Below are 27,134 nucleotides of genomic sequence, written 5' to 3' on the forward strand. Positions count from 1 at the left end.
TATTAAATGTAAATTCATTAAAAGTAAATAAAACTAAGTCCAGGTGTGGTGGCTCAAACCTGTAATCCTAGCACAAAGAAAGGAAGGAAGGAAGGAAGGAAGGAAGGAAGGAAGGAAGGAAGGAAGGAAGGAAGGAAGGAAGGAAGGAAGGAAGGAAGGAAGGAAGGAAGGAAGGAAGGAAGGAGAGAAAGAGAAAGAAACTGAAAGTTCAATTCCACAGTCATACTAGTCACATATAAAGGGCTAAGTGACCACATGTGACTAGTGGCTACTGTATTGGAGAGTCCAGATTGGACAGCACTGAGATATAGTCCAGAGATATAGACAGACACCAAATAGCCACACAAATACCTAACTACACACCATGACATTTGTCACTGGGCGGCCACAGGCAGAGACTATGGTTCTATTCTTCACCAGGGGAGGAATAAAACCAGGGGGGCCATTTGTTTCCTTTCTTTTCTTTTTTTTTTTTTTTTTTTGGAGACAAGGTCTTGCTCTGTTGCTCAGGCTGGAAAACAAGGGTTTCATCACAGCTCACCAAAACATCAAAGTCCTGAGCTCGAGCAATCCTCCTGCCTCAGGCTCAGCATTCCAAGAGCTGGGACTATAAATGCGCATTATCATGCCCAGCCAATTTTTTTTTTTTTTTTAAGAGACAGGGTCTTGCTTGCTCTGTTGCTCAGGCTGGTCTCAAACTCCGGGCTTCAAGCAATCCTCCCACTCTGCCTCCCAAAGTCCCTAGGTTTACAGGTGTGAGGCACTGCACCTGGCTAAGCCACTGGTTTTCATTAGCCTAAAATGGACTGAGCATTTGTGAAGGTGACAAAGTTCCCCAGATCTCCTAAAGCCATTCTCTCCAAGGCTGGAGACTGAGTAAGCTTCCAAGGCCATAAGGCTCCTGTGACAATGTCTAACTTTGCAATAAGTGACACCAAGTTTAAAGCATGGACTGTGGAGCCAGATAGCCTGGCTGTGCCAATTGTATAACCCTAGCCAGTACTTTAACCCTCTGGGCCTCAGTATCTCCACCTGTAAAATGGGGAGAATGGTATCTGGCCTAAAGGGTCCCTAGGGTGACTAAATGAGTTAAAGATTTTAGTAGCTCCTGGCACACAGTAAGCACTATATAAATATTAAGTATTATTATCATAGTACATTAAAGATTTTAACAGCTCCTGGCACACAGTAAACACTCAGTAAACACTAGCTAGTAGTAGTAGTAGTTATAGTATCAATCCATGGATCTTTAAACTTCTTCTCAACATCCCCAAGAGGCATGTAACATGAAAATGATTTCCATTTTACCGAAGAGGACTTTGAGGCTCTCCAAGGGGCCCTTAACCCATGTATACAGGAGGATCTTGGCGTCACTTCCCCTGTAGACCACCAGGTGGCAGTACCCATCCACTTTCCAATTCTACGGTCCTGCGTGAACACGGGAAAGGGTATTTAAAGAGCGCCTACTGTATGCCAGGGATTGTTCTAGGCGCAGATGATACATCGGCAAATAAAACTGGGAGGAAAATTCTACCCTGTGATTCTTTCTTTCTATTTGTGTCTAAAAATAGTAAAAGGTACTGGCGGAGATGGCTGCCCGAGGGGTGCGTGACCTGACCGGAGACAGAAACCGGGAGGTCGGAGGGTCCTGGGTATCTGACGCTGCGGAATGATCAGGGACTGCAGCTACGCCCAGAAGGGGACTGTTACTCTGCAGCTCGCCTTCCTGCCCCCAACCCCCAGAGGGGAAGCGGGGGTCATCTCTCTGCCGTGTCTTACGTGGCTGGGGATGGGAGTTGGGTCTCACCCTGAGAAATCAGAGTGAGAGAAAGGGAGCTCCTCAAAAGTCTGTTTTTGGCCGGAGAGGAGTGACCTGAGACAGGCCCGGGTTTACTGGTCTGAAGGTCACCCAGGGAACCAGCTCCAAGACGCGCTGCTGCTCCCTGGGCCTGGTCGGGGCAATGGCTACCTCGGACAGCGGGTGAGCTAGGAGGGGGTCTCAGTGCCAGGGTGGGAGGCTGCCCCGGAGCCCTCCTTCAGGCAGGTCCCCCGGCCGCCCGGTGGGCACGCGTCGCGGCTGGTACCCTGAGTGTCGCACAGCGCGCGGCCCGTGACCTGGGCGGCTGAGAGTGACAGGAGAGTGGCGGACCTGCGCGTACGTGGGTGGTATGTGCGGTAGGGGAAGCGATGATCCTGCGCGCAGACTCGCGAGGGGGTGCACCCTGTGTGTGGACGTGTGTGTGGAGCGGTCAAGAACGCGGGGGTTGGGTTCAGTGTGAGTAAAGGCACCGGGACCCCCGGGTGTGCGGATAGAGAAGAGAGAGGAGGGTGTCCAGGAGGGACCCACCGGGAGGAGGCCAAGCGGTGTGTGTACATCCAAGTGTGGCCGGGGCGCCGGTGACTTTGGAGGGCACCGGCCGAATCCAGTCTGCGTCCTGGACCCCGGTGCTGGTGTGTTTCGGGGAAGTCACTGCTTCTGAACCTGCGGTGGAGCGACAGGGGCGGAGGAAGGCCCCTCTGCTGGGACCCCCGCGGCGGAGGCCGTGTCCCTCGGTGTCTGGGAAATGCCCCCCACCCTGGGGAGCTGCCCGGAGCGTCTGGGATATTTATGGGCGCCCGATGGATTGGAGGGGTGGTCGGAATTAGGGACACCGGAGGTGGGAGGGGATCGTTTCAGCGATCTGGGTACTAAGCTGTGAACTCGCGCCCGGGTATCAGCCTTGCGGACGCCCAGCCCAGCGCAGAGCAGCCAGTGGGCGGGAGGCGGGGCTGGGGGCGTGGCCATCCCGGGGCGGGGGCGGGGCGGGGGCCACTGCAGCAGCGCGGGCCGGGCCAGGGGGCGCCTCGCGCGGCAGCAGCGCGAGACAGCGACGCAGTGAAGCCGGACTCGCAGGCAGGCGCGCGCGGAGCTGGAGCAGCTGCCGCGCTGCAGAGATGTGACTCTGGCCGAGGGCCAGCGGGAGCGTCGGCGCTGCGGGACCGCGGGGGTCGGTGAGTGCGAGCTGCGCCGAGGCGGTGGAGGACGCTGCGGGGACCCCAGAAACTTTTCCCGCCGTAGAAGTAGGAGGATTGGGGCGTCCGCTTCTTGTGCTTTTCTAAACCTCCCAGGCCCCCTCCCAAGGAGTTCTGCTGGGAGAAATGTGGGGTCAAGCTAAGAGAACCACAGTGCGGCAGGAGAGGAGTGCAAGGGGGGAGGAGGACCGTACAGGACCCGGCGGAGAGCCGAGTCCTGGAGGAGGGTCGAGGGCGACCCCAGGTAAAGGAGTCCAGCCATGCCCGAGTGACTAGTCGTGTGCTAGGAGCCGGGGGCAGGTCCTGGGGCCGCATGACAAGAGGGTGGGGGGCTGACCATGGACCTGGAAGACGCAGCCGGGGGCATGAGGGTCGGACTTGGGGTAGCAGCCGCACCTGCCGCAGGGGCTGGGGGCCCGGCTCGCAGCCGGCCGTGGCTCTGCATTACCCAGCTGGGGAGAGGAAAGAGGAGGACACGGAGGGGAGAAAAGAAGCAGGGCTGAGATCTGGGCTGAGGGAGTGGGGGGACTGCATACAAGGGTGGGGGGTGGGGTTTCAGTTCCAGACACAGAGCACTGGGACCTCAGGGAGAGGCGGCCAGAGGGGGGACGGAAGGACTGTCCCTGTGCTGTGGCCTCTTTCCTTGGGGGACATGGGCTTCCAGCCCCTCCAGGACAGCACACATCCCAGGGTCTATACCGCCTGCACGGGAGGAACCCACTCCTGCCTTGGCTCCGGGGGGGAGGAGACACCGACCTTGCCCCAGAGGTCTCGCAGCCCAACGAGTTCATTCCCGGTTCTTGCTCTGTCACACCCAGGCCTAGCCAGTTCCCCCTTCACGTCCCCCATTCGCTAAGGGGGCGGCTCCTTGGAGCGCGGACAAAGGCCCCTGGAGTGTGGCGGGCAGCGGCGTCCCTGCCTGGGGCCCCAGCCCACGCGCCACATTGGCTGCCCAACTGCACCAGGCTGGGGGGCACCTGAGCGGAGTCCAGGAAGCACAGGGGGACCCCGCAAATACATGCAAAGTGGAGAGGGGGAGGGATCTGGCACAAAAATCCTCGCACTGCTGCCAAGGAACCTTAATTCAGAAGTTTCTTAGTGGAGACTAGGGGCTTGTGGAGCCTTCAGACTTTGAGTTAAACTGCATGCAAATGACATGTAAATAGAATGCAAATTGGCATCTGTTGGTTGGAAACCCTCCCGGTCAGTTTTGTATCTAGACTGTGGAGTGAACGCAGCTTCCTATCTGCTCCCTGCTCTGAGTCTGAAAAGGGGTCAGCTGAGTTGGAAAAGAAAGGGGGTGGCGCCATTTGGAGCAGAGGCAGCAAGACCTGCGGTTTTGTTAGAAAGCTAAGCCCCAAATCTGTATTGGTTAATTTTAGTTTTGAATCAATGTGCAAGTCACAGCACTGGGTGCTGGGGTACTACCTTGTATAAAATGGACAGGCCTCTGCTCTCAGAGGATGGGGGAGGTGAGTGGACAAACACTAAACAGGCAAATAAATAATAGCAAATAAGTATGTAACATCCAATTGAGATAAGAGCCAATGGGAAAATAAAACAGGGATGTAAAAGAAAGTGCACCTGAGAACTGACTTGGAGCCCAGCGAGGTGAGGAACCTGCCACTGGGGGATCTCTGGGGAGGACAGAGCCAAGAAGAGCTCATTGCCAGTGCAAAGGCTTAGAGAGCTGAACAAAGGCCATTGTGGCTGGCCCTGTGGACAGATTTGGGGGTGGGTGGGGGGTGGCAGGAACCAGCTAGATCACAATCTTTTGGACTGTGGAAAGGTGTTTAAGATTCATTCTGCTTGGGCCAGTGAGCCCTTGGAGGGTTTTGAGCAGAAAGTCACGGGATCTGATTTTTAAAAGCTCCCCTGACCACTGCAAGAGAAAGCAGCTCCCCTTCCATTCAGTCTATAGGGATAGCAATGCCTCCAAGGGGCTCCATTCAGCCTGTGGGGAATGCTTTAAGCCTGTCCAGTGCTGTGAGGTAACTAAAAGAGCGGCTCGGGGTTTAAAATCTACTGCCCATTTCCCAGCAATTCTTACCCACCTTAACCAACCCTACCGAGAGCCCCCCACCGCTGTCCTGCCCTCCCCAAGCACTCTCACTTTGCAGGACTTCCTGGGGGTTCCATGTTAGTCACATTTTCTCCTCAGAATAAGAACCCCAGAGAGGAGCCATCCACCCTGTAAGGGCAGCCCGGGATGTAATTTGCATTTAAATGATGGCTTTTATTTACAGGACTGGAGCTGCTTTGCATATTCATGATCAGGGAGCCTGTGTTCTTGTAAAGCTGTTTACTAACCTAGGAGGGTTTTTTAATTTGAAAGCCCCCAAATAGGCCGTGGTCTAGTCTGCATAGAGAAATTAAGATTCTGAGATCCTACAACTTGGAAAAGATATCAGAGAGTGAGATATGTGGGTCTGGGAAAGTGTTTAATGTCAGGAAACCTTGTAACAGTCTAATCTTGGTGAGCAGGAAACGCAACAGTGGGCTGGGACTCGAGTGTAACGCTAGCATGCGTGGGGAGACCGGCTCCGCAGCCCCATTCTGGGCCTCTGTCTGGTGTGGGGGGAGTCAGAACAGCAGTGCAGTGGAAAGACCTCGGGGTCAGGAGCTGGGAGAAATGGATTCCATTCCCGGGTTGACCTGTAAATCCCAGTAAGTCTCTGCCCAAAGCTGCTTCACCTCTCAGCGTTCATTGTCCCAACAGGGCAGTGAAAATCTTGATAGTCTTTTTAACAAATCCATACCTATTGCTTACTCTGTGTCAGGTTCCAAACTGAATATTTTTCACACTTTTCCCACCAGCCTCCTGAAGGCACACTATAATGATCCCCATTTTACAGATGAAGAGACTGAGGTTCAGAGAGGTTAAGGAATGCCCAGTGTCACATAGTTCTGTCTGACTCCATTCCCAAGGAGTCTGATAAGAGTGTGAACTCGGTGCCAGGTGTTTATCTGTGTACTGAACTATTACATATGCCCGGAGCTAAGACCTCCCCTCAGTCAACTCATTTTCTCTCCCTTCTATGTTCCAGTGATTCATCTTTAGAGAAGGTGGGTTTAGATGCCTCTGAGCTGCCAGGCCTGGGAGGACACATGCTGGGCTGGGAGGGAACCCAGGGCAGAGGCGGGGGCAAGGCCAGGCAGAATGGTGTGTTCCAGAATGGTTTTATACATTTTGTTTCTCTTTTCCCAAGGGTACATGGGAAGATGGGGGATGCAGATTCCGGGAGAATAGCTGGTATCTAGTCTGTAGATGTCCTGGCTCTGACTCCACAAGAGAGATGCCTGGTTTCAGGAAATCCCAAGGTCCTCTGTCCTGAGTTCTACCTTCACAGCAAGGTCCCCACTTACAGCACCTGCGATTGGTAGCAGAGAGTTTGGGGGTCCCCAGGGCAGATCACCCCCACAGGCATTTCCCTTTCAAACCACCTCAGGGACCTCTTTGGTTGGTGTGTGATGGAGGAAGCTGGAAACCAGCCCAGGACAAACACCCAAGTGAGCCCCTGAATTACACTACCACCTCCATCGCAACTGCCCTTCCTAGAAAAATCGGTTTCAAGAGAGTTCACCACTTTAGGCAAGAGAGCATTTGCCAATCTTTATTTATTTTTAACTTTTTATTTTTTTTTTTGAGACAGAGTCTCACTTTGTTGCCCTTGGTAGAGTGCCATGGCATCATAGCTCACAGCAGCCTCAAATTCTTGGGCTCAAGTGATTCTCATGCCTCACCCTCCCAAGTAGCCGGAACTACAGGTGCCCGCCAAAACGCCCGGCTATTTTTACAGACGAGGTCTTGCTCTCGCTCAGGCTGGTCTCAAACCTGTGAGCTCAGGCAATCCGCTCGCCTTGGCCTCCCAGAGTGCTAGAATTACAAATGTGAGCCTCTGTGCCCAGCCTATTTATTTTTAGCTTATTTAGTGGACACTTTACATAAAGTACTTACCCTGTATTAACTAACTGTCCTAATTATTAAGTATTTTAATCCTCACCACAACCCCATGCTGTGAGCACTATTATCACCCCCATTTTGTAGATGATAGAACTGAGGCAAGACAGGTTAAATCAGCTGCCCAGGGTCACAAGGTGCTAGCAAGTGGCCCAGGGCAGGACTTGAAGCTGGGAGGTCTGATTCCGGGCCAGGAGAGCCAGCCATGTGTGTGGCCTCCAGGCACGTCCTGTCCTCCTCATGCAAGGAATCCTGCCTGCCTGTGTTCAAACTTTCCAGCCTCTGCAGCCTCTTACAGCCTTGGTGCAGAGGAGAGCGCGCTGCTTCTCCTTTGAGGAGTGTGTGTGTGTGTGTGTGTGTGTGTGTGTGTGTGTGTGTGTGTGAGATGCAGTATATTTAAGAGCATCTGAGTGAGTCACATTTCTGGGAGGCTGGCTGACAGCAAGGGTAATTAGTATGAGAGCCGAGTCTTGCGTGTTGTTCACATTTATTCATTACTCCTTTTGAGGCCGCACGCCTGCATCCCACGGGTTTGTTGCCATATATTCATCCCTTCCCAGTCAGCCCTGCCTCCAGGCTGACTTGAAACCTCTAATCTGGTATTGTTCCGCTGAGGCTTCCTGTGGAGCTGCCAGGCTCTTGGGGGTGGGAGACTCCAGGTGGCTAACTTAGCAGGATGGAGGCTTATGTGAGAGTGGGCAACAGCTCCTGAGTGGGAAAGACCTGTCTCGAACTGGGATGGTGAGGTGGAAGGAGCCAGGGCTGTGGGTCCTGGTCCCTTGCTGTATCTGTCCTGTTTATCCAGTCTCAGTGTAGCAAGCATCCCACCCGCAGGGCTTGTGGAAATAAGGGTGGTGGGACCCACCCCCTGAGAGTCTGTGTTTCCAACAAGCTTCCTAATACTGCTGTTACCAGTCCAAGTGCCAGACTTTTTTTTTTTTTTTTTTTTTTTTTTGAGATTAAGGTCTTGCTTTGTTGCCTGTGCTAGAATGCAGTGGCATCACAGCTCACTGCAACCTCAAATTCCTGGGCTTGAGGGATTCTCCTGCCACAGCCTCCTGAGTAGCTGGGACTACAGGGACACACCTCTATGTTTTGTAGAGACAGGGTCTTGTTCTTACTCAGCCTAGTCTTAAACTCCTGGCCTCTCAGAGTGTCAGGGTTATAGGTGTGAGCCACCATGCCCAGCCCTGAGTACCTGAGTTTGTCTTTAAACCTCTCAGATCTTGGCTTGGCGCCTGTAGCTCAAGCAACTAAGGCTCCAGCCACATACACCAGAGCTGGTGAGTTCGAGTCCAGCCTGGGCCTGCCAAACAACAATGACAATATAACCTAAAAATAGCTGGGCATTGTGGCGGGTGCCTGTAGTCCCAGCTACTTGGGAGGCTGAGGCAAGAGAATTGCTTAAGCCCAGGAGTTGGAGGTGGCTGTGAGCTGTGATGCCACAGCACTCTACCCAGGGTGACAGCTTGAGGCTCTATCTCAAAAAAAAACAAAAAACTCTCAGATCTTCAGTTTTCTTCTCTATAAATGGGAATGAGAACATTCGCCCTTCTGGGGTGGTGTGAGGTTTGAAGACCCTGTTTATCAGTTCATTCATTGAGTGACTGGATCAAGGGCCCTGTCCACGTGCCAGGCACTGGGGAGTTGGTGTGGAACAAGACAGACAAGGTCCTGGGCATGGGTTGGAAGTGGACGGTGAGGAACAAACCAAAAATGTAATAAAATAATTAAAAATTGTGGCACATGCTGCAAAGACAACAATCAAAAGTATTGGCACGGACCCTAACAGGGGCAGGGAGAACTTAATTTAGAGGGAATGGCCAGCAAAAAGCTCACCAAGTGACACTTGGAAAGCCTCAGTCTATACTAAGAGCTCAGAAACAATAGTACAATTGTTTCTCTCATGACTCCACCTCTTTCAGGCAATGTGACCTGTGACCTTGGACAAGCCTACTGACCTCCCAGTACCACAGTTTTATCTCCTGCAAGGTGGGGATGGTCATAGTACTTGATTCATCGGAGTTGTTGTACAGACTATTCCAAGTGATGTGCAAGAGTGTGCCCAGAACACAGGTAGCCTGTGAGAGTTGACAGCTCACTGCTGTTGTGGCTACTGCAGTAATAGAAAACTCTGCAGGGCAGTTCTGCATCCCCCAGACATCCTGGTTGAGCCTGCCTCAGCTTCATTCTGTGAAGAGGTATGGAAAACCACCTCTCAACCATCCTGGACGTTGTTCTACAGAGTGGGGCTGTTGTCACCTCATGGGTACATCCTTACAATGATTAAGACCCACTTGAAACACCTGGACCCCTCCAACTATCCCTGGCTGCCATCAGTGGCATCTACATGCTTAGATGTCTAGTAGACAGGATTTCCTGGAAGAAGGAGGCTATGAAATGTGGGAGGAATAGTAGAACCTCTTGGGTGGCAAGTGACAGAAACTCAGCTCAAACTAGCTTAATCCAAACAAAGGGAACTTGATTGGCTGCTGGTACTGCAGAGACCAGTGCGTGCTTCAGGAATGGGTGAATCCAGCTGTTCACTGTAGTAGGGCTCTGGGTCAACTTTGCTGTCGGACACGTTCTCCCTGTGATGGCAGATGTGTTCTTCTCCAGCATCAGGCCTCTATCCTTACAGCCTAATCGACCCCAGCAGAAAGGGGAGACCTCTTTCCAGTTAGGGTAAGCAGCAGTCCCATGGCTCATTCTCATGGGTCTGGCTCAGATCATGTGCCTGTCCACGAACCAGACACTGGTCAAAGGGTAGGTAGGATAAATGCTCTGACTGGCCAGGCCCGGGCCTGCTATCCAGGCTGGGAGCTGGTGCTCAAGGTAGCTCTCCAAAGGAAAACCAGGAGCTCTTTCTGGAAATAGGAGAACCGGATGCTGAGCAACAAAAACAACAGCTGTCCAGGAAAGAGCAGAGGGTTCCACCCTATGGGATGAAAGCAGAAAGCAAGAGTGTATCCATTTCCTGGGTCAGAGAGGAGGCCTGGACCAAGGCCATAGGACTCGGTGCAATTGCAGAATCACGGTCACTATCCTGGGGTTCCCCTCATCCCCCTGGGTTTCTGTTGTAGTTGGAGGGCTAAGGAGGGTAAGGAAGGAGCTGGAAAAACAGTCTCAGTTTGCAGGCAGGCTTAGAAAGAGGAGATTCAGGCTGAGTTCTTGTCAGAGCAGGATGAGGTGGGGCGGGGCACGACCCTGCAGTGGAGGAGCCCGCCTGGTTCAATGCTGTCCTGGAGTGTTCAAACCAGCCTTTTTCAACCTTGACAATATTGACTGGATAATCAATTGACACTTTAGGGCTGGATAATCCTTTGTTGTGGGGGCTAGTCCTATGCATTACAAGATTGTAGCAGCATCCCTCATATCTATTCACCAGATGCCATTTGCACCCTACTCTCCAGTTGTGACAAGCAAAAATGTCCCCAGGGGACAAAGTGGCCCCCAGATGAGAACCACTGTCCTCAGGGGCTTGGGAGGAGGGGTAGGGTAGGAGTAGTGGTCAAAACTCATTCCTACCTGTCATCCTCCCTGCCACCCTGAGGATGGATGGATGGAAGGATGGCATTGACCGGTGGGCCACTTAGAGGGGCTGCTTGGGTTGTTTTTTGCTGGGACTTGCTGAGAAGCCTCTTAATCGAGTTGGCCATGGATGAGATGTCTGAGGGTGTCTGCTCCAGGTCCCCTCCACCATGTCAGGGACTGATGGCATTTTGTTCTGACACATGCAGTTCTTACATCTTGATTCCCGGAATGCTTCCGGGACATCACGATAAGCACTTCTGTCTAGCATAATGTTTTTCCAAAGGGCACGACATTGGGACATGCAACATGGATCACATCAACAAGCGACTTTAAAATGTCAAAAGATAAATACTTTAATGTGTTTGGTTTTCTTTCAAGTAGATTGATTCAAAGGACTCCGTTAAGTCAGTTAAGCAAACAACTACACAGTTAAGCGCACACACACAGGTGGCCCTCCGGTGATAGACGCTGCAGGGCCACAGATAGTGCTGGGCTGCAGGCTGTTGTCGACATCTGGGGGTGCGTTCTCACCCCTTAATGTGCCTGAGAGGATACTGGGATGCTTGTTTAAGGAGCGAACCTTAGCACAGTGCCCTTTGTGCCAAGCCTGCCTCCTCTCATCTGTAGGCAAAGGATGTGAGCCCTACAACACCAGGCAGCTTCTGCTTCAGCAGCATCAATAATTTATGCCAGTCGAAGGCCTCACAGCCAAGGCAGGATCTGAGACACTCATGGGCCCTCCGGCAGAGAGAGGTGGTCGATACTGCATTTACTTAAGGAAGCCCCAGGGATGCTCTGGAGATACGGGGAGGTGGCTGAACGCAACCCCGCAGGGGCTGGGCTCAGGCAGTAGATCTGGCTTGAGATGCCCAGAAGTGAGTGTCGAGCACCGCTTCCTCGGTGGCTTTCCTGAAGGCCAGGATCCCTTCAAAAACATGGAGCTGGTGACAGTGGTATGGAAGACAGTCTCCCATGCTCGTCTCATTTCTTGTTCACATGGTATTTACTTTCTGCTCAGCACCATGTGTAGTGCTTGAGTCTGCACTGGTGGTTCTCATCCAGGAGATGTTGCTCCCCCAGGGGACATCTGGCAATGTCTAGAGACATTCTGGGTTGTCACAGTTGGGGGTGGGGTTGTGTCAGTAGGTAGAGCCCCGGATCCTGCTAAACATCTACAGTGCACAGGACAGCCCACCAGGACCAAGAATGATCCAGCCCAAATGTCAGTCACGCTGAGCATGAGAAAGCTTGGTCTACTGATGGACAAGAGAGCCCATGTCCTTGCCCTGTCACACACATCTTGCAATGCAGAAGGGGGGAGGGAAGGGGGAGACAAAATAAACAGAAAGAAAATGACAGACACAATTAGAGCTGAGAAAGAAGTTGACCAGAGGCTATGGTAGAGAGGGGTGGAGTATGACCTTGGCCAAGGTCTGAGTTGATGGCCTCAAAGTTGAGCCCATCGGGGGTGGGGGGGTCCAGGCAGAGGGAGCTGGAGGGGCAAGAGACTTGGGTTAAGGCTGTCACCAAGCCTGCTATGTCCAGCTCACATGAGGATAGGAAAGCAGGTGGCAGAGAGGGTCCAGCAGGCGTCTCAGGAAGAGACAGACTGGGACAGAGGAAAAGGAGAATAGGAGAGTCCTCAGATCTTTTGGAGGGGGAGCATGGAGTGTGTGAGGAAGAGACAACACGTGGAACTGAGGGAGACTTAACTTCTCTGGGGCATACTGCGTCTGAAATGCTGGCAGCCTGTAGAGTGGGGACACTTTCAGAAGTATGGTTGTGTGATCTTGGGCAAGGGTTGTCACCTCCTAGAGACTGTTTCGTCCACTGTAAAGTGGAACTCATAATAGGACCTGCCTCACAGGGCATTCTGAGGACTGGTGTGAGTATTTCCCGGCCTGGAGTCACTCAGTAAATGTTAGCCTTGAGAGGGTGAAGCCAGGAGATCCCTCCCATTCTCCTAGCACAGCACTTGGCCAGTGGCTGTCTCTTTGACATTTCATTTTATTCCCTTATTTTATAAGAGGTCAGATGTGGCCTGGAGTCTTGAATTCAAAGAATACAAAAAAGTACACAGAGAAAGCAAATTGAGTCTCCCTCTCTGTCCTGCAGCCCCTAGCAATGATGGTCCCAGGTTGTTCACTGCACCAGCCAAGGGTTGCAGCTGTAGCCAAAATACCCCTGCCTAGAGAAAGGGGCACCTTTTCCCAGGGTGTCTGTGTGGGCTAGCAGGTTTGAAATGAGCTGGGTCTTCATCAAGAGGTAAGGAGAAGGGGAATCTTGCAACGAATCAATCTTTCTTCCTCACGTCCCCTCTTCTTGGCTTTTCTAGAATGTTCGTGGTATCAGAGGGAAAGATGAGAACTCACCAGGTGCTCGCCTTCCTTCTGCTCTCCACGATCACCTCTGTGGCCTCTGAAAACGCCAGCACGTCCCGGGGCTGCGGGCTGGACCTCCTCCCTCAGTACGTGTCCCTGTGCGACCTGGACGCCATCTGGGGCATCGTGGTGGAGGCCGTGGCCGGGGCGGGCGCCCTGATCACGCTGCTCCTGACGCTCATCCTCCTGGTGCGGCTGCCATTCATCAAGGACAAGGAGAAGAAAAGCCCGGTGGGCCTCCACTTCCTCTTCCTCCTGGGGACCCTGGGCCTCTTTGGGCTGACATTCGCCTTCATCATCCAGGAGGATGAGACGATCTGCTCCGTGCGCCGCTTCCTCTGGGGCGTCCTCTTCGCGCTGTGCTTCTCCTGCCTGCTGAGCCAGGCATGGCGTGTGCGCAGGCTGGTGCGCCATGGCACAGGCCCCGCGGGCTGGCAGCTGGTGGGCCTGGCACTGTGCCTCATGCTGGTTCAGGTCATCATCGCCGTGGAGTGGCTGGTGCTGACCATGCTGCGTGACACCAGGCCAGCCTGTGACTATGAGCCCATGGACTTCGTGATGGCCCTCATCTATGACATGGTACTGCTCGTGGTCACCCTGGGGCTGGCCCTCTTTACGCTGTGCGGCAAGTTCAAGAGGTGGAAGCTGAACGGGGCCTTCCTCCTCATCACGGCCTTCCTCTCTGTGCTCATCTGGGTGGCCTGGATGACCATGTACCTCTTCGGCAACATCAAGCTTCAGGAAGGGGATGCTTGGGACGACCCCACCTTGGCCATCACACTGGCGGCCAGCGGTTGGGTCTTCGTCATCTTCCACGCCATCCCTGAGATCCACTGCACCCTTCTCCCGGCCCTGCAGGAAAACACGCCCAACTACTTCGACACATCGCAGCCAAGGATGCGAGAGACGGCTTTCGAGGAGGACGTGCAGCTGCCAAGGACCTACATGGAGAACAAGGCCTTCTCGATGGATGAACACAATGCAGGTACAGGGGGTGCCACCTGGCTGTGTTCAGCCCCAGCGACTCATCGTCCCAGGGAGGTTCCTCCTTCTCTGCAGTGGGGATAGGTGGTTCTGGTCCCAGGGAAGTCCTGGTGGGTTAGAGTCCACAAACATTGGCCCCTGTGCTGATACCAACACAGAGATTGCTCCTGTCCCCTCCCCTGCCTCAGTCATAGTGTATAGATTTGGGCCCTGCAGGCAGACATCTAGCTTCAGATCCGGCCCTGCCACTTCCTAGATGTGTGGCTTTGAGCAAATGACATGACCTCTCTAAGCCTCCATTCTTTTTAAACCTGTGAAGTGGACATAATAAAAGAATGTGCCTCCTAGAGCTGTTGAGAAAAGTTAACGGTGAGCGCGAAGCCTCCCTGGCCCCCGGTGTGTTGTATGTGCACCTTAGCTGGGTTCCCCTAAAAGCAGAGTCTGAGACGAGGGCTCAGGGCAGGGTGTTTACTTGGGAGGTCGTCCCAGCCAGGAAGAGGGCTGGGAGAATGAGATGGGGAAGGCAGAAATGCCGGAATAAGGGCATTCTTGAGGCAGTTACCGCTATGGGCAGATGGGGCTCAATTCTGCTGGGAAGTCTCTGAGGAGATATGTAGAATGAGCCTCACAATTGGCCCAGGAAGGACAGGAGGTCAGGCGTCTGTCCCCAACTCCTGTTTCCCATTGTCATCAGCAGCCTACATAACTTGTGAATGGGCTGAATGAGTTCCATTGGATTCCAAGGAATAAAAACAGCGATGTGGTAGGCTCTGGTGGTGACACTGGGTACCGAGGACTGTCTGTCACTGCTCTAGCAGGATCCAGAGGTGGCCTACCTAAAGGGTCTGTTACAGGCACCGAATCCCCTCTACTGTGCTTAGGAAGTATCTCTTGGAATCATCACTTGAAGAGAATTAGACTCCCAGCACTCAAGATTAAATAAAATTGCCTTTTCTCAGTTACTTAAAGCTGTATCAGGGGCTACAGCAACTAACAGTAGTGATAATGATTATCTGGTAGAGTCCCTGTTTGTTGAGCACTAACCATGTGCCAGGCACTATCCTGTCTTTAACCTGCATTATCTCATCAGTCTCTATCTTATAGATGAATAAATGGAGGCGCTTAAGAAATTTAAATGACTTGCCCGGGAATGTAAGGTAGGAGGTGGCCCCTTCCAGACTGTTACAATTCCCTCTTCAGTGATGTCCACCCAGGGGCCTGGTGCTCAGGCACTGGTCATACAACCTGGTCAGCCTCGCTGGGTTGAGGGCTCAGACTGAGGGGAGCACATCAAACCATCATATCTTCTGCAGCTGTCCACATCCCTTCCTCCTACCAGGATGTACCTGCTGTCCTCTGCACCTCTCCCCCTGGCCAGACTCCCAGGAGGGAACCCCAGTGTGGACAGGGTTAGAAATTCCCATGTGGCCTTTATCAGAGTTGCTCTCTTCTGACCAGAAAGTTCCAGCATGGGTTTGTCCAGAGGTTTGGCCAGGACGGCAGCCCAGCTGGAAGGCAGTGGCTCCCTGGGGTGCCAGGAGAAGATAGGGCTGAAATAGAGGTCAGCCCTGGGACCATCCCTTTGCCATCTCCTCCCAGAGAGGACCTTCTTTATCTGAGACCCATGGACTCCTATGGAACCTAAAGTGGATGCAAAATTTTGTCCAGGAAAATTCTCACAGTGACCTGTGGCCCCCAAAAGGTTAAGACCAGTGTTGTTGAATGAGATGTTTATTTCCTTGTAGTAAAACCAAGATGCCAGGGTGGCGCCCGTAGCTCAGTAGTAAGGTGCCGGCCACATGCACTGAGGCGGGCGTACTTAAACCCAGCCAGGGCCAGCTAAACAATGACAACTGCAACAAAAAAAATAGCTGAGTGTTGTGGTGAGTGCCTATAGTGCCAGCTACTTGGGAGGCTGAGGCAAGAGAATTGCTTAAGCCCAAGAGTTAGAGGTTGCTGTGAGCTGTGATGTCACAGCACTCCATTGAGGGCGACATAATAAGACTCTGTCTCAAAAAAAAAAAAAAAAAAGAGGGCGGCGCCTGTGGCTCAGTGAGCAGGGCACCGGCCCCATATACCGAGGGTGGTGGGTTCAAACCTGGCCCCGGCCAAACTGCAACAAAAAAATAGCCGGGCGTTGTGGCGGGCGCCTGTAGTCCCAGCTACTAGGGAGGCTGAGGCAGGAGAATCGCCTAAGCCCAGGAGCTGGAGGTTTCTGTGAGCTGTGTGACGCCACGGCACTCTACTGAGGGCAATAAAGTGAAACTCTGTCTCTACAAAAAAATAAAAAAATAAAAAAAAAAAAACCAAGATGCCAGAACTACTCGAGTATTATGGTCTTTAAAGTTAAGAATAACCTTTGTTAGGTGCTTACCATGGGCCATGTACTGTTCTGAGGATTTCAGTGGCTGATCTCGCTTAAGCCCTACAATAACTCCAAGAGATCTGTTTTACAGATGGGGAAACTGAGGCACAGGGCAGCTAAGCAACTTGCCTAAGAGGCAGAGCCAGGGTCTGAACCCAGGCAGGCTGGATCCAGAGCTCACAGGCTTAGCCACTTTTCCATGGACTTACCCTCCTCTTCTTAAATCACGTTAGTTGATTTATGGTCTCAGGACAACTCTGTGCATTTGGAAAGATGAAGGTGATCAGACCCATTTTGCAGAGGAAGGAACTGAGGGCCAGGGATGTCAGGCAACTTGTTCAAACTCGTAAGTTCACAGCAGAGCAGGGAAGGGGAAAGTTGGTTTTCTGAATTCCATTACACACACTCTTTCTCGTAAAAACGCAGCCAGGACTTCACATCCACAGAAGGGCCAGAGATCCACAGGGTCTGGAACCCACGTTGGTACTGACAGGATCGATGCTTGTACAGGGGATGATAGAGGGTTTGAGAGGTGCCCTACACCCCCATCTTCCTCACAGTGGCTTCACCCTCTGACATGTTCCAAAACAAATAAGTTACCTTCCTTCCATCCCCTCTTTCTTTCCCAAAGCAAAAATCCTTCTATTATTCCTTTCTAGTGGTAAAGGAGCAACAATAACGATGTAGAATCAGCAAGAAACCATGCAGGTTAGGTCAGTAAAAATAAGAAAAATTGTTCAAAATCCCCTTGCCAGAGACAACTACTGCCAACGGGTTGCTCCCATCTAGCCAGACATCTCTCAGTGCACACGTGTGCGCACACACACACACACACACACACACACACACGACGTGACACTGCAGTTCTTAATCTGGCCACCTGGTAGAATCGCCTGTGCTACTTGAAAAAATTACCAGTGCCTGCCCCCTCACTCTGCTTAAGTCTAAGTTTGGAAGTCGGTATTTTTTAGGCTCCCAAGAGATTCTAAGATATAACCATGTTGAAACCCCTGGTCTAAGTGGTGGTCTTCAATGTACTTACTTAAGTCAGTGTCATGGAGGCCCTGCCAGGTCAGTAACTGCAGACCTATGGTATTCTCATAATGCAGAGCTTCCCATTAGGCACCTTCGTTTATTTTTCTGATCTTTAGCTGTGGAATAGTCTACTTAACTTTGGCTTTCCACAATAAACAGTGCTGCAGTGAACATTCTTATGCATTCATCTTCGGGCTTTTGATTAACTTCTTGCAAAAAATATTCCTAAATATGGGTTGAAGAGTCTGCACTTAAAAGCTTAATATGGTGAGTCCTCAATTAACATCATCAATAGATTTTAGGAAACTTCAACTTCAAGCGAAACAACATAAAACAAAGCCAGTTTTTTTTTTTCTCATCAACTTCATAACCAAACAACATCATTCGTGGACCCTCCTGTATGTTGTTTTGCATAAAGTCACAGTTTTCAAGAACCCGTCCATGATACTTAAGTGAGGAGTTACTATACGTACAGCACCTCAGAAGAGTAGAACTAATTCATGACAGTAAATTGATAATTGCATGACAGCCTCGTTTCACCTCCTCTTTAGCAACCTCAGCTGTTGTCAGACTTTTTTTTTTTCTTTTTTGCAGTTTTTGGCCAGGGCTGGGTTTGAACCCGCCACCTCCAGCATTATGGGGCAGGCGCCCTATTCCTTTGAGCCACAGGCGCCACCCCCAGACTGTTTTTTTTGTTTTTTGTTTTTTTTTTTTCAGTAACCCTCTTTTGAATCATGCCAAATGTGTCTCCACCAAAATGCATATGGGCTGGGGCAGAATAGGCCTCAGGCAAAGCCTGAGAAAGCTCATGCAGAAAGGCTGAGTTGGAGTCCTGGCTAAGATAGCCTTTGTTCTAGAAACCTTTGGTGTGCTGGCTGGGGATCCTCCGGGTACGCTTCCTGGGCACTGAGGGAACAGCTGTTGGAGTCTTTGGTGCTGACCTCAGCCAGCTTGTATTTTAAGAACCAGGCCCCAGGAGGGGCCTTACCCTTGCCCAAATCCTTGGGTCTCATAGAGTAGCCAGGCCCAGGGCTACATTGGCCTGTTTCTCTTGCATTTTAACTCTCTCATCAGGCTGTCAAGTTCTCTTCCCTTGAGAGTCCATCTTGACATGCTCATGAAATGGGAAGGGCCTTCTCCAGGCTGTATTATGGCTCTGCCAAACCCCAGCAGCCTCTGCCCCATATTTCCTTCCCCAAGAGTGAGACTCCACAGGAGTACAACTGCACCCATTTACATATGAATAAGCATCAACAAGACATGAGGTGTGTGATAGAAGATTAAAATATACTGAGGGATGTAGCACTTTGGGTCACATCTTGGAAAGCGTTAACAAGGCACATTAAATTTCCCCTTTCAAAGGAGCAAGAAAGAAAAGTGTTTTTTCTTCTGTTAGGGGCCTTGGGCTCTCAGAGCCAGGGGTTATTTAAACTGACCTTTTGCTTCCTACGGGAAGGCCCTGAGTTGGTTTTGGGGACAGGGCCAACCTGGCCTTACTTGGCAGTGTCTGTGTAAGAAAAGGCTGGCGTTTAACATGAGCTTTCATTTCATGGGGATCCCCCATGGGTGAGCTGTGCTTGCCTTTCAGATCTGGCCCAGGTCAGGGTAGAGTTATAGTTAGTTGGAGTAAGGTGCAAATAATAAAAAATACAATTCAAATAAGCACTAGAAAAATGAAGCAGACTTAAGGATTGATTCGATTCAGGAGACTGAAGTAGTGACAGGATTTGGTCTCTCTCCATTATGGCAGCCCCATGATGGTAGCTGCAGGCTTGCACAGAGACCCAGTGGAAAAGAGGAACATTGCCCAAGATGCCTGAACAAAAAATCCCAGGGTTAGCTGACTGCCCTTCCCTGAGCCAATGTGATGACCTGCTAGGCCAGGGAGAAACAGTTGTAGCCAACACTCCAGGGTCTATGTGGCAGGGATATTTACCAGAGGAAAACCACAAATAGCTATTAAGGAGGAGGGCCCTTGAGGCCAAAGTACCCTAGCCCACAGATGGACAGGAGAGCCAGTATGTGTTTGGAGGCAGATTCCCCCACCACAGGTGCCAGGGAAAGCAGTGTTGTTTGGACTTCCCCCTGCCCCAGGCACGTCCGGCCTGGTAATGGAGAACAGTAAGTCTGTAGACTAAAGTTTCCCACAGCCCTGTGCAGCTTCCCAGGAATCTCATCACTACTTCCTGGGAAGGGCAGCTCCTTGCCAAGCACTGAGTGAGCTGCTTGAAGGTGTGGTGATGCCAAAGCAAGGAAGGTTTTCATAAGTATCACGGGAACATGCATTTCCCACCCTGCCTCAGTTTCTTTTATCCAGTCTGAGCTGAACAGTCCTGAATATCACTTAACTTCAAGTTGCTTCTAAGTAACCAAGTATGGTGGTTAAAAAGTGTGGCACCAGTGAAGCGTGAGGGTAAGAACACATTCTCTGCCAGGGTTCAAATGCTGCTTCTGGCTCTTCCCCACCGTGGAACCTCGGGCAAGTTACTTACACTCTGTGCCCCAAGTAAAGTGGAAATAATAAAAGTACCTCTCATACTATGAAAATTACATGAGTTTTTGTACAACATAGAGTTATACATCTAAAGTACTTTTCACAATGCCTGGCTCCTGGTTGGCACTCTGGACAGATTAACTATTTTACTAAGTTGATTTTGGTCCCTGCCTAGGGTAATTTGTAGAAAACCTGTGCTGTCTTGCCGCTTTTTAGCTAGAAAAGTGCCTCCCTTTGGGGAAGACTTTTAAGTGAGGTTTATCATAGCAAAGCAAAATTTGTACTTTCAATGAAAATAATGAAGATGCCATCTTGCAATTGAAACAACTTTATTTTTTTAATAGTGCTTTCACTTTTTTTTTTTAATAAAACTATCTTTTTAGAATAGTTGTAAGTTTCCAGAAAAATTAAGAAGTACAGGGAGTTCCCCATGCCATCCCCCACCCAGCTCATACACAGAGTTTCTCCTACTATTAACATCTTGGATTACTTAGACATTTGTTACAGTTGTTGAATCAATATTGATTCATTATTATTAAGTAAAGTTCATGTTTTAATTCAAGTTCAGTCTTTGTATTGCCCAATTCCTTGGGTTTTGACAAATACATATGACCTGCGTCCGCCCTATGGCATCATACAAAATAGTCTTGCTGCCCTAAAAACGTCCTGAATTCTACCTATTTATCCCTCCCCCACCCAAACACCTGGCTACTACTAATCTCTATAAATTTGCCTTTTTGCAGAACATTATATAAGTTGGCATCATATAGTAGCTTTAATTTAAACACATTGGCTTCTTCACTTAGCAATATGCATTTAGGACTCCTCTATGTCTTTTCATATCAATTTGGTTTCTTTCTTTTCTTTTTAATTTATTTATTTATTTTTTGTAGTTTTGGCCGGGGCTGGGTTTGAACCCTCCACCTCTGGCATATGGGGCCAGCGCCATGCTCTTTTGAGCCACAGGCGCCGCCCTCTATTTGGTTTTCTTTACAAAAAAAGGAAATTGAAATATTCTAAAAGTTCAGTGAGTTAGAAACACCAGTTTTACCTACCTTTCAGAGGGAAAAAGTGCCAACAGATTTTGCCATCTTGACTTCAGGGGTCCCTTTTATTCTTGTTTAGAAGACTGTGTGGTTAGAGTCCTGCTCTCTGCTCGGTCACTTTCTGATGAAGATGAGGGATACTATTGTGAACTTGATGTCCACGTTTAGGGCTTTCCTCCTCTCTGTGTATCCAGAAAGAGCAGTTCTGAGTGATGGGATGTTGAATGTTACATGAATGACATTCTGTAGTGAGGAGATCTTTTGTCAAAGGAGACCTAAGGGGTACTCGTCGCCCATAGCTTACAGGGGGTTGGTGGCTGAAGGGAGGGACGTAGCCTCAGCCCTGGGCTCTATCACCACTCGCCCAGCTCCCTGAGACCAGTCAGACTCCTAGAGGGCCTGAGAACAAAGCTCCTTTGTGACTTTTGTTTTGAATCAGGCTTGTGACAAAGGGGAGGAGCTATTGGAGTAGGCGAGGACAGGGTGCCCAGAGCTCCCGTTGTTGGGGGAAGAAAACAAAATTGTGTTTCTCTTTTGGTGTTGTTGTATTGCCAACTCCTTTCTCCCTCAGCTCTGCGAACAGCAGGATTTCCCAATGGCAGCTTGGGGAAAAGACCCAGTGGCAGCCTGGGGAAAAGACCCACCGCTCCGTTTAGAAGCAACGTGTATCAGCCGACCGAGATGGCCGTTGTGCTCAACGGTGGGACTGTAAGTATTAAGATGTGATGTTTTGGCAGGAAGGCTAAGAGCGTTACCGTGTGCGGGAGCAGCTTCATCTGAGACTTGCTGCTCTGTGAAGGCTGCATCCTCAGCCTGCAAAGACAGCAGCTCAAGGCGACATCCCTTGCAGCTAGAATGCATGCAAAGCTTCTGTTTTTCTTCTGTTTCTGCCCCTTTTCTCCATGCACGGAAAAATCCACCTGTACTTACTTAACCACCTGTAGATTCATTGGAAAGAGTCCATATTTCTTGGGGTTTTTGTACCCAACTGAGTTTTTTGGCTTTCTTTATACAGTATCCCAACCAAGCCTCTCCCTGCGAGGTGACTTTTAGGAAAAGCCCAAAATGATGAACTCCCTAGCAGTTTTTGTTGACATCAATTATTTTAAGTCCCTGGGTCTCCCTCTGTCTTTGGGCCCCAGCTGGTACCCCTGGGGTACCCCCCACTTCCTAAGAGAAGTCTTAAGGAATTGAAGCTATTACCATCCCTCAAACAGAAAAGCAGTTTGACTATCTGATGCCAAACAGACCTCTAGCAGAATTGTCATCGTTTATGTTTGCCTCCGCAGAAGTACATCATTTTGTTTCTCCAGCAATCCAAAGACACAACTGTCATTCCTACATTTAATTTCCAAACATAGCCACATGTTTCTTTCAGAAATGATGCATGAGCCGGTTTACATGTGTAAATTGGATTTCCATCCTTTATATCATGTGCCAATTCCATAACTCAACCTGAGCTTTTTTTTTTTTTTTTAATGTGAGTTAGGGATGGTCTTTGATCTCTAAAGGGAATTCAGGTTTCCTGGCCTTTGAATGGTATTCAAGGCATTGGTTTGGAACAGGCTCAAAGATAAATAGAATCACAGATTTGCATTCTTAAAACCCCCTGCCATCCACTGGGCTGCTCTATTGTCCAGGGCTGAGAAACGCCTGACTCACAAGCATTCAGCCTGTGTGTTATAATAAATATGGTTAGAAAAGGCCCCATCACTCACTTTTAAGCCCTCCTGGTTCCTTCAAGCCAACGCGTGTAAAAACACCCAGGACTTAGAAAGTGAATGGGTTTCTGGGTAAGGAAACTTATATTCTTTAGGGGTGGACGGTTATAGAAAAGGGGAGACGTGACTGTCTCAGGAACCCCAGCAGCATAACACGCAGTGGTTGCTTCTTTTCTTGAGAGTTATTGTTCAGCCTATCTAGATAAAAATATGGCAATTTGTTAATGAATTGGTTTCTAATGTTGACTTTACAAAAGCATAGAGTTCTTAGTGTGTTATCCTTATGTGTTATTCCAGATCCCAACTGCTCCGCCAAGTCACACAGGAAGACACCTTTGGTGAAAGACTTTAAGTTCCAGAGAATAAGAATCTCTCTTACCAATTTTATTCCCTGGCTGTGACTTTCGTGAGGGAGAAATTGGTAATAGTAGCCGAACAAGGCCGCCTCACAGCCAGGAAATTTGGAAATCCCAGCCAAGGGGATTTCATGTAAATGTGAACACTGATGAACTGAAAAGCTAACACCGACTGCCCTCCCCTCCCCTGCCACACACACAGACACATAATACCAAACCAACCTCAATCCCCGCAAACTAAAGCAAAGCTAATTGCAAATAGTATTAGGCTGCCTCGAATATGTGGCTGGGAAGACTGTTTCATCCTCTAGGGGTAGAACAGAACCAAATCCACAGCTGGTGGGCCAGGCTGGTGTCAGCTGCATATGGGGGAGCCCCTACTCTATGGCCCCTCCCCAGCAAATGCTGGACATCAGGTGGCCCCTTGGAGATGACCATTTTGTTGAGGAGGACAAATGCGAACTTTTCCACTGGCTTGCTGGTGGTTTGCACATTTCAGGGGGTGTCAGAGTTACAGAGATTTCCAAGGCAAGGCCCAAATGAATCGTGGGGTGAGCTTTATAGCCAGTAGTGGTGAAGAGACCTTGGCATGTGCCAAAGAAGAGGCTTGCTGGGCGTTGAAGTGACTATCACATTTAGAAAGTGGTGACCAACTGCTGTTCCTTCTGTGGGCCTCTTGCTCTAGCACCAATGGTGAAAAAGTCCTGCGCCTCCCCTTGTAGAGCCATAGAACATTCTGAATTGGGGCCAGATCATCTCACTCACTTCCCGTAGTTAGGAGTACCCCTCCAAACCCTTGCCAACTTTATTCCCATGTTCATGTCAAAAGCTCAGATGGGGCCACCATTTTAAAGCCCCTGTGTGGGGCAGGTTGGAAGGCAGGCAGCAGTGCAGGCTTTCCTCCATGATGTCACATGGCAGAGCTTCCAGCCTGCCCTCCAGGATGGGAGATGACATTCTGCCTCTTAGCAACCAGGGACTTCTTGGGTCTTCTCCATGAATATGGTGAAGTTCCTGGGTGGAAAAGATCACACAAGGGTTTTTTGCTGCTTTTGATGGGTGTGTGGGGCATTTTTGTCTTGGTTTTCTGCAGGTTCCATGAAAATGGCCTTTCTCAAAGCCCATTGTTTCTGTCATGGTTTCCATCTGTCCTAAGCAAGTCATTCCTTTCATTATTTAGCATTTTGAACATCTTGGCCATCAAAAGCCCCATGTTCTCTGCACTGTTTGGCCAGCATAATCGCTAGCAGGGATTCAATGCAAAGAGTTTTAAACTGACGTCATGGAATGTATAAATAAGGGTGGGTCCTTTTGCATATACTCTAATCACTACATTGCTTTTTCTATAAAACTACCCGTAAGCCTTTAACCTTTAAAGAAAACGAAAAAGGTTAGTGTTTGGGGGTGGGGGGAATTGACTTCTTCATAAGCCAGCACATTTGAGCTGAGTATGTTTTAATAAACCTTTTGATATTTCTCAAGGCCCTGGTCTCTGCTGTGCCCCCTCCCCCATCCTTGCAAAGCCCTGGGGAAACTGAGGTCAATCCAGCCATCCCTGTATGGCTCTCCTGCAGGTTTCCTTAACAGCTAGTTTATTTCCTTGTGTTACCCTGCATGGGGAAGAAAAAGCATGGCCCCAGAATGTCACTCCTACTTGACCTTCCAGGAAGCACCCTGCCTCTGCCCAGAGCATGTGCTTGCTTCTAGAGAATCCAATTCCAATCCTCTGCTCAAGGACCATCATTGGGTGGACTGAGGTGGGCGGGGGGGGGGAGGGAAAGATCCTAGGACTGGGGGTTGGAATAGGGAAGCTGCATGCAGACCCAGTATTATGAAAAGAAAAATAATCTCCATACACCTTGATCCAGTGCAGTCAAAAAACGACAGTGTTACACATTCTTGTGCCAGGAGATGGTTGCTCACCCCCGCTCCCTGGAGTCCTTTGGAGCTTTCTGATACCATTCGAGGGATGGAGTGATTCACATGATCGTTTTTCTAAGTTCTTTGTTGTCCAACCAAGTAAGGTGAGCACAGCAACTGGCTGCCAGAGGCAGTGTCTCCCCACCATAAAAACAGAACCATCTATGAACCACTGTAAACTTCACTTAATGAGATCATTTTCCCCCCTTTTAAATCTAATACATTTTTGCTGCTTCTGGGTTTTGTTTTATTGTGACTTTAAGGTTGAGAGTGGGCTGAATGCCTTCACAAGGGGGAAGGAGGCGAGAGTGGGGGAAGAAGGGAGAGGGCAGCTCTTTGACTTCACCTGAAAAGTACCAGGAAGCATCTTTGCCAAGAGACTGTGGCAGGTGGCAGCCGGCTGCCTGCATGGAGTGAAGTGTAAAGTCAAAATTAAATGGCACCTCTGTTAAAGATCTGTTTGTGTAAATAAGACTTGTTTAGGGAAAACGACCTGGAAGGAGAGCATCTCTGATCAAAATCCCTCATTGTAAGCACAAATCGTTCCATGTCTGGTTATTAAAATCGCTTTGGGACTATAACAGCCACTCTTGTCCCCCTTTTTAATAGAAAGTTGTCGTTCCATCCTGGGTTTCTCCACTGGAGATGGAGGGTAGGGGAAAAGGGAATCGGATCTGACAGTTTACAAACTGGGAATTTATGTGTGTCTCAAGGGTTTCTAGGGTTGAAGATCCAGTTGTTGGAAGCTGGGTGCCCAGAGATTTTTTTTTTTTTAGCACAGATGCCATCAGGGCCCATCAACAGGCGTGAAGTGGGGGTAGTGTTTTTGGGTGACCAAGGCTGAGTTGACTGCCTGAGGCTGAACCCTGGGAGTGGTATTCTTGGATGGCCAAGGCTGAGTTGACCACCTCAGGCTGAACCCCAAACTGAAAGGGAGCATTGTGGCTTTTATAATCCAATGATGCAATGATTCTACCAGCTTACAGGAGTTCTCAGCAGGTGCTTTTTATTAATTAATGAAGAGCTATGGCTCATTTTTGATAGATAATATATATTTATTAAATGCATTAATGTATGTTTTATAATGTACCTTTATCTTCCCCTGGCTGACTGTCGCATACTTATAAAAAAAATCATAAAAGACATTTCAAGACAATCAATGTATACCATAAATGACTATATAAATATTACAAATTTAAAAGGTTGTAAAGCATGGGCAGATAGGTTTTATTTTCAAAATGCTGTTCTTAACACAAAAATAAAAGCTTTACTATTTACTTAAGGTGCGTGGTAGCTTGTCAAACAACTCAATACAACTATTAGGCTTATTTGCCCCGAGGCTGAATCTGTGGCATTTTGAATGGAAGAATCTTAGTTAATGGGCAAACCACAGAACAAATGAGGGTCATAAATTAATGTACCCTTCAAAGTGGGAATTTTTTATACTTTGGGCCTAGACAACAAAACTCCTTTGTTACTGTCATCTGGGTTAAATGTCATCTTGTTGGGCTTGCCATAAAAGTCAAGGTCTGGTCTCCTTTGGAAATGATCATAAGCAATAATGTCTTTTTTATAAAAAGAGTAGTCACCAGATAAACGTAAAACACAATTCAGAGGTTTGGGACTTAAATGAGATTATGGATCTTCGCAAAAGTAGCCTGAAGTGGGAACACTGGTAAGAAGAGCACTTCAACATCTCCTGGGACTGGAGTTCATCACTGTACATTTTAACAGCAGGTGATGTAGACTCCTGAAGCCCTGAAAAAATATCTAGATAAAAGAATAAAGTTTGGGGATAATGCAGAAAGTTAAGACTGGTATTTTTCTTTTATAAACTATTTGCACTAAACCATGTTTGCAACACATGCTATCTTGTGTGGAAAAGATTCTATTTTCACCTGTACCAAGTCTTGTCGTTAACGAAATTTAGACATTTTCCTTGCCCAGGGTAAGCTGTGCTCCGACAGGAAAAGATACCAACTGTGGTTAACATAATGCAGGCACCTCATCATCCTCCATTTTGCATTTCACTACAAAGAAATGAAAAGAGAAAGTCAGGATCAATTTACATATGTAGACAGACTTGTCAGTTGGAACCCGGAAACTCTGATGTGTGGACAAAGTCAGTTGCACCAAAACCCACTGAGCCCCACAGATCCGCCAAGAAGAACACTGGGCCATTGTGCTCTAAGGGCAGCACCTGAAGTTTCAATACTGCTTCCTGGAAATTCTTAATTCCGTTCAGAAGAAGGTCAAAAGTGTGCTTTGCAGGTCAGGGTACTGAAGGAAGGAAGTTTTACTAAAGATGATGACAGATTCTAGGCT

The 27,134-nt window shown here is 49.4% G+C and overlaps 2 protein-coding genes across 4 annotated transcripts in view; one reads left to right on the forward strand and one right to left on the reverse strand.

The window, feature by feature from the left end:
- Nucleotides 1-1,946: 1,946 nt before the first annotated feature.
- Nucleotides 1,947-24,370, forward strand: GPRC5B (G protein-coupled receptor class C group 5 member B). Of its 2 annotated transcripts, none has more exons than XM_053556253.1 (4): nucleotides 1,947-1,981; nucleotides 12,843-13,873; nucleotides 21,384-21,520; nucleotides 22,831-24,370. In XM_053556253.1, the coding sequence occupies exons 1-4, from the start codon at nucleotides 1,962-1,964 to the stop codon at nucleotides 22,873-22,875; spliced, it is 1,233 nt and encodes a 410-aa protein (XP_053412228.1). In that variant the 5' UTR covers nucleotides 1,947-1,961; the 3' UTR covers nucleotides 22,876-24,370. The 2 variants fall into 2 exon arrangements, with proteins under 2 accessions (XP_053412228.1, XP_053412229.1); XM_053556254.1 differs by lacking the exon at nucleotides 1,947-1,981 and adding an exon at nucleotides 2,820-2,991.
- IQCK (IQ motif containing K) overlaps nucleotides 24,180-27,134 on the reverse strand; it is a 187,882-nt gene continuing 184,927 nt past the window's right edge. Inside the window, exons 9-10 of one of the 2 annotated variants that reach the window (XR_008373316.1) lie at nucleotides 26,708-26,839; nucleotides 24,180-26,579 (exon numbers count right to left, since the gene is read on the reverse strand). Coding sequence is in view for 1 of the 2 variants with exons in the window: in XM_053556260.1 (XP_053412235.1) it covers nucleotides 26,796-26,839 (44 nt within the window). In the remaining variant the exon portion in view is untranslated. Of the gene's footprint in view, nucleotides 26,840-27,134 lie in introns of both variants that reach the window. The other variant, XM_053556260.1, reaches the window with a different exon arrangement.

The sequence above is a fragment of the Nycticebus coucang genome, chromosome 12 (genome assembly GCF_027406575.1).
Source record: "Nycticebus coucang isolate mNycCou1 chromosome 12, mNycCou1.pri, whole genome shotgun sequence".
NCBI lineage: Eukaryota > Metazoa > Chordata > Mammalia > Primates > Lorisidae > Nycticebus > Nycticebus coucang.

Coding starts and splice junctions, on each gene's coding strand:
- GPRC5B (XM_053556253.1), top strand. CDS start 1,962: ATGGCTACCTCGGACAGCGG. Junction 1,982..12,842: donor ATGGCTACCTCGGACAGCGG/GTGAGCTAGGAG, acceptor TGGCTTTTCTAG/AATGTTCGTGGTATCAGAGG. Junction 21,521..22,830: donor TTGTGCTCAACGGTGGGACT/GTAAGTATTAAG, acceptor GTGTTATTCCAG/ATCCCAACTGCTCCGCCAAG.